We start from the raw sequence: 14,544 nt of genomic DNA on the forward strand, positions 1-14,544 counted from the left end.
TCGTCAACGAGTAAAAACGAGACGAAAATATTGGCCAGCGACGACATCTAATCAGACCTGATTTAGTTTAGTGAAAGGTAGGGATAAGTTAAGAAGAGATCCAGCTGTAACTACTTTAGCGTACACGGATAGGCGGGACAAACCGGGTAACCGTCCAATCAGAACTAACGTCTTCACATCGCACAGAACCCGGGAAGACCATACCAGCCTGTGAACTGTGGCCACTCATGAAATTCAACTCGACGTTAACTCGACAATGTCAGCAGGGAGAAAGATGAGCGGCGATATATGGACACATTTCTCCTTTGACTTTGAGAAAAAGACACGGTGTGTAAACCATGTGTGACAATGATGTCGGGAAAAATACGACAAATGAAATGATATCAGCGGTCTATGACATTGTTGTTTTTACGGCACCCAGTTTTATATACAATGTAATATGCATTGTTCATAAACTACATATGCTTTTCAGGTAGATCGGACCTACTGGTCATCAATGGTTTATTATTGTTATGCTCAATAACTATAAGTTCAGGTCAAAAAAGTTGTTTGGAAATTTGTTTTTGTATATATTGCAAATACAAACAATAATATTCTGTAACTGGTTAATAAATGTTTCATTTTGTGCAAGATTATATAATGACTATTACACTATATATATTTTAGTCAACTAAATTCTTTGAATAATTAGTCGACTAAATTCTAATGATAATTAGTCGACAAAAATTTGACTAAGACTAAAACAAATCCAAAGACTAAATTATGACTAAAACTAAATGACATTTTAGTCAAAAGACTAAGACTAAAACTAAATCAAAAATTGCTGTCAAAATTAACACTGACTGCAATAAAAGCATTAGATATGGAAATAATCACAACGTAAGACTACTATGACCTTTTTTTTTTTTTTAATCAGAAAGCAAAAACTCAGTTCACTATGTAAGAACGATATAGGACATATCAATGTGGTGGGCGTGGAGAAAAAAAAAAAAAAAAAAAAAAATACCAAATAAGCAGAAGAGTTAAACATTTATCACATTTTTGCCATAAGGGCATGGAACACCACCAGAGCCAAGGCAGGAGGGTGGGTGGATGGTGGTTTAAAATCTTCCGGAACGTTCCCTGTCCCGAGACCTCCGCCGCTCACGCTCGCGTCCGCCTCCTCGGTTGCGCTCGCGGGAACGGGAGCGTCGTTCACGAGAGCGGGAGCGATGCCGGACAGGCATGGAGCTGAAATTTTACAGAGTTGTTTATATGTGAACAAAAAAGCCCCACTTAATTGAGTTTTCAGAGCAGGGGGCAAACACAACAAAATACAAGCTCCAAAAATGTTCAATGTTTCTAAACGGGTATCTGAATATTTGCACTATTATTTTAAAATGGTCCCAAAATTATAGTTAATGCTGAAATATTACCATTAACATTGTTACATATTTAACCACAAATGTGAACATAGGTGTGTTCATTACTGCACTTAGTAAAACAGCAGTAAAATAGCAACTTTGTATAAGTGTACACCAATGACGACACAAACGTAAAGTGCATAGACCTGCAGGCATGAGTCAACATACAACTAAACTGGTCATACTTGTTCTACAATTCAAAAGACTGGTGACTGCCAATCAATCAGTCAGAGAAATTAAATTCATCTGATCTCTCAGTGGCCGACTTGGTTCTAGAACAGTTTTGGTTGAATCTTGTAATTGGTGTCTTGGGTTCCAACATGCATGTATCCAACATGTCTCAATGAATGTTCAGGTAGTATTCAAATGCCTCAATCACATGTGAATCATCATTATTATTTTAACAAAAAACTTGATGTCACTTAAAACAAAATGCAACCGTTCCATAGCTCCCCCTTGTGGAAAATCGTCAGCTTGCTAAAGTGAAGGAGGGAGGGAGTTGCAGGTCTTTAATCTGACGGAACATCTGAATCTTTAGCTTCAGTGTACATGGAAAGCTGTGAGATCCCCTCCTGAGGCCAAAACCCTGAACAAAAAATCCCTAATACTTATGAATTTACTATCATATCTGATTATACATGTGTTTGAAAGGCAGATGCAAGTGTTTAGCACACAGTTGCACCATTAGTCATGAGTAGCTACTCATGGTCCTGACTCTAGTCCTGGGCATTTGGCCTGCTGTCTAAAACAGCCTGCAGCTGGACCATGATTATACACATACATTTAAAATTACTTTTAGTTTATCCTAAGATAAAAGTGGAGCAGCTTACTGCAGAGTGTGTACACCCATCCCTAGAGGAACCTGATAACTCCACTCACCAACACGCAGAGCGGCCGACTGAACCCTGACAAAGTCTTTTCGGCTGACTGTGCCATGTTTTCTGTGCACGGTGCGCCCAGCTTTGCCCTTGATGTACCCCTCATGCATCTTCACACTCGGGCCTAAATGCCCTCTACAGCAAATCCTAACAGAGCCGAGACTGAGGAATACCAACCTCTTTCGCCGACGGCCATAGAGCTCTCGCCTGAGTTCTCGTGAGATGGGCTTTAGGTGCATGAAATTGCAGAACCCTCCTCGAGTGCACTCTCTGGAGGGAAGACAAAGGAGTTGCACTTAGGACAAGTGACATGACTGCTGCTTCTCAGACCCCTGCAAGAGCCTCAGAGTAATAGGTAAAAACTGTTATGAGCTCAAGCACAAGCTTTCACAGAAAACATGCATGAGTGCGTGATTCTGTGCTAAATTAACTTCTTTCTGTTCTTAATTTACCATTCAAGACTTGTTTAATGTCACAAGATCCATTCATGTATGTATGAATGCTAATAAAAACAGCATTTCCTGTGTAAGGATCACTGTATTTTTAAATCACTACATACACTCCAATGGGGGAAATTTATGGAAACCTTGACTGAGAACACAATGGTACCCCTCAAAGAGATGCTCTGTGGGCCTAAGAAGACCGGCAAACAGGGCATGACCCCATCTCATTCTGGTATTATCAGGGACTCGCCCCATCACATACAGGTGTATCAGGGACCATCACATACAGGTGTATCAGGGACTCGCCCCATCACATACAGGTGTATCAGGGACTCGCCCCATCACATACAGGTGTATCAGGGTTCGCCCCATCACATACAGGTGTATCAGGGACTCACCCCATCTCATACTGCCTGCAGCAGGCCTCCCTGAAGTCGGTCACTGGAGAGAGTTCGGCGTGAATGGGCTGCCCATTGAACCAGCGGTTGTTCAGGTTCAGCACAGCTTTCTCTGCATCCTCCTCACGGCGGAACTGAGGAGAGGCCACAGGTTGGTCTGATTTTGGAAAGCACTAACTGTCGTGACAGATGCTGACCTTGCACTGGTGATTTAATGCTATTAGGCTAGCTTTGAACGAGACCATTACATCCATCATTTTACATGGAGGAAACACCGTAATGTGGTATTCACAAGAGAATCTCGTGCATCATTTTTCCAAAATAGAGTTTTTTAAAGGCCATTAACTCATTCTTAAGTGGATGTAAACACAGTAAGATATCTAAGGTATCTGTTGTAAATTTAACAGTTCTTCCACTTTTCAAGGGTGTCCCTGTTTGCTGCCTCCCGATTGTCTCAACCCACCTTCACATAGACATTTCCCACTAGATGATCTCCAAGATTATCACACACGTTCATCTCCTCCACCTCCCCGTACTTCTCCTCCATCTCCGTGAACACTTCCTGAAAGGGACAGAATTCCACGCAAGAGCTGTGGGACGGGCAACCATGATACTGTACTGTTTTGAAGCAGTTCCCCAGTCCAATCGTCTTGTCTAGACTGTGGCTGGTGCTGTCCTGATACAGACGACATTTCTCTTCTTGTTCACCATGCCTCTGTGCTCCTCAGACTAAACACTCACCTCAAAGAACTCATCATAGTGCTCCTGCATCTCCACATCACTAACCGTGCCTGGCAGACCAAAGGACAAAGAGCTTTAGACAAACCACGTAAAACTACGTACAACTAGACTGTACCTTTTTTTTAAATTGCCTTCAAGTCAAATACATGTACAAAGGTAAGGGATTAAGAGAATGAAAAAAGCCATCACAGCCTTTTCTGAAAATCACAATTGCTTCAGCAGTAGATTTGGGTAGCTGTCATACTGTTACTTGAAGTGGACATCCAATGGGTTTGGAAGCATTTGATTGAATCCAAGAAGGCACTGGACATTTCATCAGTGAACCATGAATATAGTGAACTACTTCCACTAGTAAATATACAAGCCCATGTTGACATGTTTTGCAGGGAAATTGGACAACTTTCAATCACCCCCCTTTTCCCCACATCCACTCTTCTGGAACAGGGTACTCAGTCTCATCTGTACCCACTCAACCACCCACCCACACTGTCTCTCAAAGTACAATCTAAATGGTCAGTTGTTGGAAGTCACCATTGATTTGTATTTCAATTTAATACAGCCTATTAGGTTATCTTTGTGGATTTGTTATGCTAGCCTTTCACAGCTGTGTTTTCAGAAACCAGTCAATATTAAATAACTAAAAACATATTTTTTTTCATTAAGTCAATGTATATATATATATTGGGGTGACCAGCAATAGTCGCTGATTCGACTATACCCCTTAGTCGACTATGAACGGCATAGTCGAATGTACCATTCTAACTGCATGGGGGTACCCAAGGATGCTGCTAAGAATGAGTTGTTACATGAAATGTCTTTGTTTTCGTTATATATAACCTTTTGTCAAATTAAATCATCCTAATTTCTGTTAATAAATGTTTTAAAATGATGTGTGCGCATTAACAGTAGGCATCTTCCTTACTACACATTAATAAATCACACCGTGCAGTTGCACGATCCAAATGAGCGGAGCTGAACACACTACAGGATAGCATCTGCCGAGATTATAATGGCTGCTAAAAAACTAGAAATTTTTTAGTATTTAGTATTTTGAAAAAGATAAATATGAATCAAACAAAGTACACTGCAAGTTATGTCATCAACGTCTTTCATTTCACACGACAACAACCAACATGGCATACCATTTAAAACAGTATGAAAAAAAAAAACAGTTCAGCCGTTTGTCGTTTCGTCGCGGTGCGTCTCGGCAAGTAGGCCTATAAACATTTTTTGTTGTTTTTTGCTTTTTGAACCCCATTACTTGAACCTTTACTTGTAATTTTTTTGCTGTTGTGTGGCAATTATTTTTTGTTTTCAGACAGGCATATTTTATTTTAAATATTTTTGACATTTTGCACAGTGCCTGTCTGACAGTTCGATATGCGCACTGACGGTTAATGTTGTCTAACGTTTCATAAAAAAATAAATAAGTAAATAAATAAAAGCTGAATAAAGCCAACCTACCATGTTTATTCATTTATCTGAGTGTTTTAGGTTTTTACTTTGAAGTGAAAAAAAGTCCTGAATGAGAACGGGATCCCGTTTAAGGTACTCTAGATAAAAAAAAAAACCCGATTCGACTATAGGGAAGATCTGACGAATCAGATTCGACTATGAAAATCCTTAGGTGAATACACCTCTAATATATATACACCTTAAGTTGATTTAGTAAAAAATCTTCAGTTTGCTGAAGGCCAGAGCCAAAAACAAAAACTGTGTAAGGACATGAATAATATTGCCAACTTGTGCACACAAGAACACCTGTAGACACCTGCACACAAGTGTGCACAGAAGTGCAAATGAACACACACTTAAGGGATGAATGAATGGATACTTACTTAATCCATCTGCAGACTGAGCAGTGTTTTGAGGATTGCGGTAAATATTCAAGAGGGCGATCGTCTGTAACACAATGAAAAGGTAAAACCTCAATCTGAGTCAGTAGGTCATATACAGTTTTGCGTATGGCTGTGCAACGTCTGTCTGCTCAGTAAATATTGTCTTCTATTAACTTTCCATTTTATAGACCCCCTGTATGTTTGCATGTGTGGCATCACTCTGGTCAGAAATACAAAAGCCCCAAAGCTGTGAGTTACCTGGCTGAAAGTGGGTTTGTTGTGGAGCCTGGAGCATCGGTCCCCGTGGCGACACGCCCCGATTTTGAAGTAGAACGAGCAATTAACTCTGATGACAAAAAAAACACATTTAGGATCAAAATGAACAAAAAAAACGTTGTTTTGACCAACACAGCTCACCTACTGCTCCTCCAAACACACCGTAGCACAAAGACGCGCGGGATGCAGCCACCCAAGATCACGCGCTTGCTTTTTTATTTTTAAACAGTAACTTAGCCGACTAACGCCGCCGTCTCTATAGTTTTTAAAACTTTAACTACCAGGTTTTCTTCAGTATGTGGACCGATATTTTTTATATGTCAGCCAGCAGCTAGAATGTTGGGCTGCAGTTAGCCGTCGAGCTAGCGGGCCACACGGCTTACTGGCTACCCGACACGCCGTGTGGGTCCAGCTAGCTCGGCTAACGGAGCTAAACTACATCCGTACTGTTGGCATCTTTTATGGACGGTACGATACAGCGGAAATACAGCGGCAAACATTTTAACGGTCCACTTCTAAGAGGAAATATAACCGGCCTTCGTGCGAAAAATACGTCCGAAGGCAGCTAGTTAGATAGCTAGCCAGTTAGCCAGCGAGCTAAAGTTCACCAGGAGGCTAGCTTACTGACTCGGCTAGCGCCCATGCTGAAAATGTGCAATATTTCGAACGATTTTTTAGTCCTATCCACAACTGCGAGCTAAATATATTATTACTCAGATACAATATGTCAGTAAGTGTGCACAATATTGTGTAAAATGACTTACTTATCTTTCTCTGTGCCGAAAATAGACGCCAAATACTCTGCCATTTTCAACAAAAAAAAACCCAGAGGTTGGTATGCTCTTCCTCTGTAGTGAATGAATGGACGGATTCAAAATCGGCCGTGTGCTGCCCCCTACCGAGCATTATTGGTGTAAAAGTAAGACATATTAGAAAGCATTTGATAAGGATTTGATTCAAACATTACAGTTACTCAGTAATAGCAGCTCTGATCCACACATTGCAGGAAATTCACAATCTGAATAGTACTCCAAATAGTACTGCATGTTAATTTATCAAGAATTCCATTCGACTTATCATCCTAGAAATTAAAGATGGGCTAAAATTATACTTAAATACTTAAGAAGCCTCTTGGATGAGGCAGAGGCCACATCCCTTTTTAAGAATCCTGCACTTATCTTCTATAAACAAGACAAAAACATCAAAGACATGCTCATAAAGAGTGATATAACTGACCACTCAAATAATAACTGATACTGTAGCCTGCAATGTACTGTACCTAGATCATCTACATACAAAAATATTAACCAAGATACCAAAATTATTGGTACAAAAGGAGCAATTGTCATCACCCATTCATCTTCATGTATGGAGTTGACTACTGCATTACTTGCAAGCGTCATAGTCAGCTTTATATTGGAGTAACCGAGAGGAGACTTGCTGATTGGTTTATTGAACACCTTCCAACCATCAGGGTTAAGGGTTTGTGAAAATAACAGGACTTAGAAAAGAATTTTGGAAAGATTTTTTTTCTTAATTTGGATAGCAAAGAAACCTGCACACAAAACAGCATACGTCCCAGTGCAAAGTTGAGAGGCCTCGGTTACAACCAACTGATTGGGCCACAGATCAGTATTATGTATGCAGTGTGTGAACAAAATGAATTTTTTCCAGAATTTCATACATTCATATAATCCTGTAGTATGGTTTGTTTTTGTCACATACTGGATACTATCCATACTATAATGACAAAAGAAAATAAAAGAATAAAAGTCTCTGAGAATAAAAGTCTTTTACAGTAAAAGTCTCTGCCACACCTCCAGTCTTAAGGTGCTTTGACTGGAGATAGCATAAGCATCCTTTCATGGGCGATCTGAAATTGAAACAATGACACAAAGACCAAAATCACATGTGTGGAAACATTTGCATCTTGATATTGCCACCAAAATAATATATGTGTTACCAAAACTGTCCTACTCTACTCCTACTTTAATCACACAATGATACAGCTGCAATGCTTTGACCTTGTTGCTTATATGAAGGGTTTTGTTCCAGTGAAGCAAGCTATTCTGGTGTAGTATTTTAATGTGCACAACAGATGGTGCAGGAGAGCAGGGTTTCAAATGTTTCAAAGCACTGAACCATTTTGGCTTCAAATGTGTTGCTGCTTCAAAAGCCTCGATCTACCCATCCCCACAAAACAGAACTATTATGCAAGATCAGTTAAATCAAGCACTCTTTAACTTCTGGATTCTTCATAAAACTGAAACTGGAAAATTCATGAAACAAAAAACAAGCTAAAGTTGGTTTAGGTTGTTTAGCAGGTGTCATCAGAAATTACCTGCAACTAATTACTGAGTGTGGCAGAGAAAGGAAACGGTTACACTTGGTGAATTCTGCTTCACGATGATGCAACATCTAACACAGGCAACTACAAGAAACCTGTGGAGGGAAAGCAGCACTGGAGGTTTGTGAGAATATGTCTACGTGTAGATGCTTTTGCAACTTCTTTGTGATGTTTCTGTTGGTGTGTAACTTGGATGAGTGTCACTTGGTTTGGTTCTTCGTGCATATTAGCTTGACTAATATGTTTAAGTAATCAAATCAACTTTGCCATTGTTATTTTATGTGGTGGACTACAAACAAAGGGAGTGCCAGCTCCTTGCTCATTTGATCATGCACCTCTAAACTGTGGATAGTCTACGTCAAGCCATGAGTAGCTTGGCCACACAAACACACCTCCTCCTAATGCCTTCTTATGACTTAAAAGTTCTTATGTGCTTATTTCTCATTTGAAATTGCATCAGAAGTAGCATCAGATGAGTTTAGGTGGAAATGGACAGTACACAATGTTGAAAAAATGGGGAGGAGTACCACTCTGTTTATGTCCCGAGTCAATGCGCTTATCTCTCTTCCTACAGGGAGCATACAGGAAGGCTACTTCCCTCGTGTCCCTGCTTTCCTGAGGTAATCTGGCTAATAGTGTTAGTAGACTGAAACAACCTCATGTGTACTGCAACCTCAGATGTGGACTAACCAGTTTGGATTTTGGATTGTGTGCATTTAGCCTGCATGGTTGAGCATATAATAATGGTTGAGTCTACAATAAGAGGTGTTGCTTATAATTCTCGTGTCACCCAGAAGATTTCCATATAGATAGTCTTAAGGTTACTTCCTCAGGTCATTGGATTTTTTTTTGCCACTATAGTACTGTTTGCTCATGTATATTGTAAAAGCCACTAAGTAAATAGATTTGACCTAACTTATTTCACAGATGAAGTACTTTCAGCAAATAATCCAATAAAAAATTCTGTTTTGTCTGTACACGGAACCTTAAAAAGCACATGACTTCTCAGTTAGCACTGTAATTCCTCACTTAATGTGCTCATAGTCGTGTGCTGTATAATGACAAAGCTGTGTAAAAATAACTCAATTAATGTAAATCACAGACAATCAGAGAGATGCCAATGAACAGTAAGCTGTAATAATGCATTTGAGTTGCTGGATAGAGTTACCAGTATCCCCATGGTACAGCGCATAACAAAACACTAAACAGGAAAAAGAATTAAACATGTGCAGCATATCAATGTGGTTTACAGTTACAACAATAGGTTTAGATAAGTCATTGTTTTAGATAAGCCCTTGGGTTAGTCATTGTAGTGTTTTGTTTTGTTATTCTTTGAATTTCCTAAGTTCATTTCTGGCATAGCAACAACTGGCTATGCAAACAGACGTGTTGTTATTACAATGTCCATTAGTATTAAAATGCCTTGACACTGGAAATGTCATAACCTTAATCCTGATGGTCTGACGGTGTTCAACAAACCAATCGGCAAGTCTTCTCTTGGTTTCTCCAGTGTAATGCTGAGTGATGCAGTAGACACCTCCTGCTGTGGGGCATGAGGATGAATCAGCGATGAAGATTGATCGATTGACTGGTATAGCTGCCAATCCAAATTAAGAATGTTATTAGGCTAATTGACTGTTAGGAAACCCTTTTACAACTGAAAAACGTTGTTCTAATAAGGGACCGTGAAAGGGAGCGTGACATTCTAGATTAGTTTAGTATCTGAAGCATTGGCAATTGTTGGCTTGTTTACAGGCTGAAAATGGCCAGAAGGAAACAACTTTGGACCCGTCGGTCCAGAAAGGAAGGCTACTCAATGCAGGACATTGCGAAGCAAAGGGAAATATCTTACCATGCTGTTAACTACTCCCATCAGAGAGCCTAAACTGGCTGGACAGAAAAAATTTTAGGAGGCCCACTAATGCACAAGTGTGCAAGAAGATAAAGATCTTGGAGTGTCAGCAGCAACAGTGAAGAGGCGAATTCAGGATCCATTATGGAGTAATTATTATTACATTAGGGTAATGGAGCCTCCGGATCGGAACCCTATTGAGCTTCTGTGTTAGCAGCTTGACTGTGTGGTATGGAGGCAGACTGTATCAAGCAAGTGGAGATGCTCCACAAAGCATGGGCTGAAATCACATCAGATTACCTTGAAAGATTTATAGATGGATTGCCTAGGGCAGGGGTACTCAACTGGCGGACCGCGGTCCGGATCCGGACCCGAACGCAGTCCTGTCCGGACCCAATCTCATTCCTGATTAACTGGATACGGACCAAAAAAACCACATTTATTAATTTTGACAAAAGAATTCATTTTAAACCGGAACATTTCTTTCAGGGCTATTGAAAAAACACTCCGTCACGAGTGTTACGTTTGCCACCCCCGCTCAACAATCAATCAATCAATCAATCAAATTTTATTTATATAGCGCTTTTTACAACAGTTGTTGTCACAAAGCAGCTTTACAAGTGCCGAGTCCTAGCCCCCAGTGAGCAAGCCAAAGGCGACAGTGGCAAGGAAAAACTCCCTAGTTTTTGCATGAGGAAGAAACCTTGAGAGGAACCAAGACTCAGGGGGGGAGCCCATCCTCCTCTGGCCGACACCGGTCACCATGACAACAACAACAATATAGACAGAATGTAGACAGAATGTAAAAGATGCAATAATGTCCATTTAGACAGAATATAAAAGATGTAATAATGTCCATCATGGTGTAGGCATCCGGTTAGGCAGGAGGTGGCCGGCCCAGGATGGATCGCTTGTCTCTCCTCATTTCATTATTCCTCAAGCAGGCGGGCAGCCATGTGGAGAAATGAAACAGGGAAAATTAGCTCTGTATGAGGACATGTACAGGACAGGTAAAATTATAAACATTTCTGGAGTGTGGCAGCAACTCCGGCACTAAGTTAAATTATTACAGCCTAGCTAAAAAAGGCAGAACCAGAAGGTAACATAGGCTTGGGGGCATTCTGAGACAATGGCATCCATCCACTGCACCGTCAACAAACTTGAGTGACCACGAGCAGTGACAGGATGACAGCACCAGCACCCCAGTCTACCATAAAACCCTTCGTCTATGAACCCCTGGATCTGTACCTTTATCTAAGGGGGATATTAATTATCAAACGCTAGACTAAATAAGTGGGTTTTCAACCTAGATTTAAAGATTGTGACAGTGTCAGAGTCCCGGACACATTTAGGAAGATTATTCCAAAGCTGGGGGGCCTTATAAGAAAAGGCTCTTCCCCCTGCTGTTACCTTGTTAATTTGTGGAACTAATAACAGACCAGCACCCTGTGATCTTAGTTGACGTGGGGGTTCATAGTAGGAAATAAGTTCCTGGAGGTATTCAGGAGCAAGCCCGTGTAGTGCTTTATATGCTAATAATAGAATTTTAAAATCAATACGAAATTTAACTGGGAGCCAATGCAGGGCTGATAGGACTGGTCTAATATGCTGAAATTTTCTAGTTCTGGTCAGAACTCTAGCTGCGGCATTTTGAACTATTTGAAGTTTATTTAGATTCCTATTTGAACATCCTGACAGTAGTGAATTGCAGTAGTCTAGTCTAGAGCTAACAAAGGCGTGCACCAATTTTTCTGCATCATCCTGTGATAATGCATTTCTTAATTTGGCAATATTGCGGAGATGTAGAAAAGCTATCCTAGTAGTATTATCTATATATTTATCAAATGATAGGTCGGAGTCGAGTATGATGCCTAGGTTTTTGGCTACTGTGCCAGGTGTAATGGTATAGTCTGCAGCATTAAATTTGGAATTTTCTGTCTTGCGGCCTTAGGGCCCACAAGGAGAACTTCTGTTTTGTCCTCATTTAATTGTAGGAAGTTTAGAGACATCCAGCATTTAATATCTCTTACACAGGCCTCAATTTTTCCTAAACTGAGTTTGTCATCGGGTTTGGCTGATATGTAAAGTTGAGTGTCATCCGCATAGCAGTGAAAATTGACACCATGTTTGTTTATTACTGTGCCCAATGGTAGCATATATAATGTAAATAATAGTGGTCCTAAGATGGAGCCTTGCGGGACCCCATATTTAACCATTGTACGTTTGGATGAAATATTATTGAGCTCTACAAACTGATAGCGATTTGTTAAGTAAGACTGAAACCATGAAAGGGCTGTGCCTGAGACTCCAACCCAGCGTTCTAACCTTTCTAGCAAGATCCTATGATCAATTGTGTCGAAAGCTGCACTAAGATCAAGAAGCACTAACAGTGATACATAGCCTTGATCTGATGCAAGGAGGAGATCATTTGTTACTTACGTTCGTCACCCCCCGGACATCAGGTGACAGCTATCTGCCAAAATTGGACCGCGGACAAATTTAGTTGAGTACCCCTGGCCTAGGGGCTGCTAGGGTGGAATTGCTTCAAGAGGAAACTTTTTTTGATGAAGGCAAAATTTGAAGTATGCAGTCACTGTTTGCATAAAAAGTTATATTGCTTACTCCAACATGTCACGTTGTGGGGGGTCAACAGGACAGCTGCCGGTCGCCCCCGTTCACAGCGGCAGCTGTCCTGTTGTGATCATGTGTTGTTCGTCCCTCATCCGTCTCACCTGAGGGTCGTTTGTTCGCCTATATATGTCTTGTCTTTGTACCAGTTGACCACTGGTTATTATATCCTTAATTCGGATCGACTCACGGGTTTTTGGTTTGCGCACTTTTCATATTAAACCATTCATTTTCCCTGAGACTTGGCGTGATCACTTCCTTTTCATTTCGCTCACCTTGCCCGTCACACAACAATGTCTGCACGTCTTGTTACTTTGCTATATATCCTAATCTCATGTGTGTTTCCATTGAGAAGCAACATGGTGGCTTGGTTGTTAGCACGTTTGCCTCTCAGCACTAGGGGCCTTGGGTTCAAGTCCCTATCTGAGTGGAGTTTCCATGTCCTCCCCCTGTCTGCGTGGGTTTCCTTCAGGGTCTCTGGTTGGCTCTCACAGTCCAAAAACATGGAGGTTAGGTAAATTGGCAGTCCCTGACAAATTCTCCCTGAGTGTGTGTGTGTGCTTGTATGCCCAGTGCACTATATAAATTGTGCATTCATTCATATATAATTATTTATGTTATGATATATTTATATACTTATTATATTAATAATAGGTAATATAGTGTTACAGTGAACCAGCCCTGCTGGTCAGGGGTGATGCCCACACATACATGGACACACCCACAACCACACCCACTCCCTTGCTCTCAGTCACCTCGATAGTGACATCATCTATAACCTGTGTCTTATTATCTCTGACATATTTAATCCCACAGGTCAGTCGGTCAGTGCTGCATATTGGGGAATCTCCAGAGAGAGAGAGAGAGATAGACTACTAAAAGACTGACTACCGTTCATGCTGCTGGAGAATTATACACTTCGTATTTGTGTTCCTGTCTATGTCTATTTTTGCTTAGCGCAGATGCGCATTAAGAGTTGTTCAGCATGGACAATAAAGATGTACCACTACCCCCCTCACCCCTGGCTGCTTATGTTCCCTCCTTACATATAGCATAATGCTTTTTGATTGAGAATTTCTTCTAAGATCTGGTATAGGGGGGATATACCTGATGAAGAACATGTGTGATCTGAAACTTAAGCCCATTAAAACACTCACCACATGTCTTCCCTCATCCACATGTTTCAGATTAAGTGAATCGCCCACATGTCTCGTGCCAGTGAAACACAATAACTTTCCCCCTGCTTTGAAGCTTGATTTTGGGATATGGGGAAAACTGCTTGATAAGCAGTTAAATTCCATAACAAATACATGAGTAAACACGTCCTTTTCAGTAAAGGAAACTCAACTGCAGGGTGTAACATCATAGAAACCTTCAATTCAATTATACTATACCTACTCACAGTCTCTGGCACAGTTGTTGAAAAAAACCAAATCTAAAATCTAATTCGATGAAAGGTACAATGATAGAATTAATTCAGGATAAGTTTAGAACTATAGTTTCTGTCATCATTTGGGGCCAGAGCACTACATCTTATTTCTATCTCATTCTTGACAATCCTAGCATATTTTTGCATCTGCCTGATAAAGACAGAGAGACAGAGAGAGAGAGAGAAGCTGCTCTGTGGCCATTTAAAAGGTATGTTATGGAATTTACAGGGGACGTGGTTCCTCTTTGGACAAAAATCAATTTACCACACAAAAACATTTTTCCATAACTGAAAGTTTAATAAGCATGACA

At 40.6% G+C, this 14,544-nt stretch overlaps 1 protein-coding gene and 1 long non-coding RNA gene across 2 annotated transcripts; one reads left to right on the forward strand and one right to left on the reverse strand.

Annotated features, from left to right (window-relative positions):
- Positions 1-893: 893 nt before the first annotated feature.
- u2af1 (U2 small nuclear RNA auxiliary factor 1) lies at positions 894-6,890 on the reverse strand. Its single transcript, XM_077002403.1, has 8 exons — positions 6,742-6,890; positions 5,960-6,047; positions 5,702-5,765; positions 3,864-3,913; positions 3,586-3,684; positions 3,123-3,256; positions 2,459-2,551; positions 894-1,230 (listed from the first exon to the last, which is right to left on the reverse strand). Exons 1-8 carry the CDS (start codon positions 6,783-6,785, stop codon positions 1,101-1,103), a joined length of 702 nt encoding a protein of 233 aa, XP_076858518.1. The 5' UTR covers positions 6,786-6,890; the 3' UTR covers positions 894-1,100.
- A 1,093-nt stretch (positions 6,891-7,983) lies between these two features.
- LOC143512283 (uncharacterized) lies at positions 7,984-13,985 on the forward strand. Its single transcript, XR_013130414.1, has 3 exons — positions 7,984-8,444; positions 8,899-8,944; positions 13,621-13,985. It is a non-coding gene; the product is annotated as an uncharacterized LOC143512283 (long non-coding RNA).
- Positions 13,986-14,544: the final 559 nt, after the last annotated feature.

This window comes from Brachyhypopomus gauderio, chromosome 4, assembly GCF_052324685.1.
Source record: "Brachyhypopomus gauderio isolate BG-103 chromosome 4, BGAUD_0.2, whole genome shotgun sequence".
In the NCBI taxonomy this organism is placed as follows: Eukaryota; Metazoa; Chordata; class Actinopteri; order Gymnotiformes; family Hypopomidae; genus Brachyhypopomus; species Brachyhypopomus gauderio.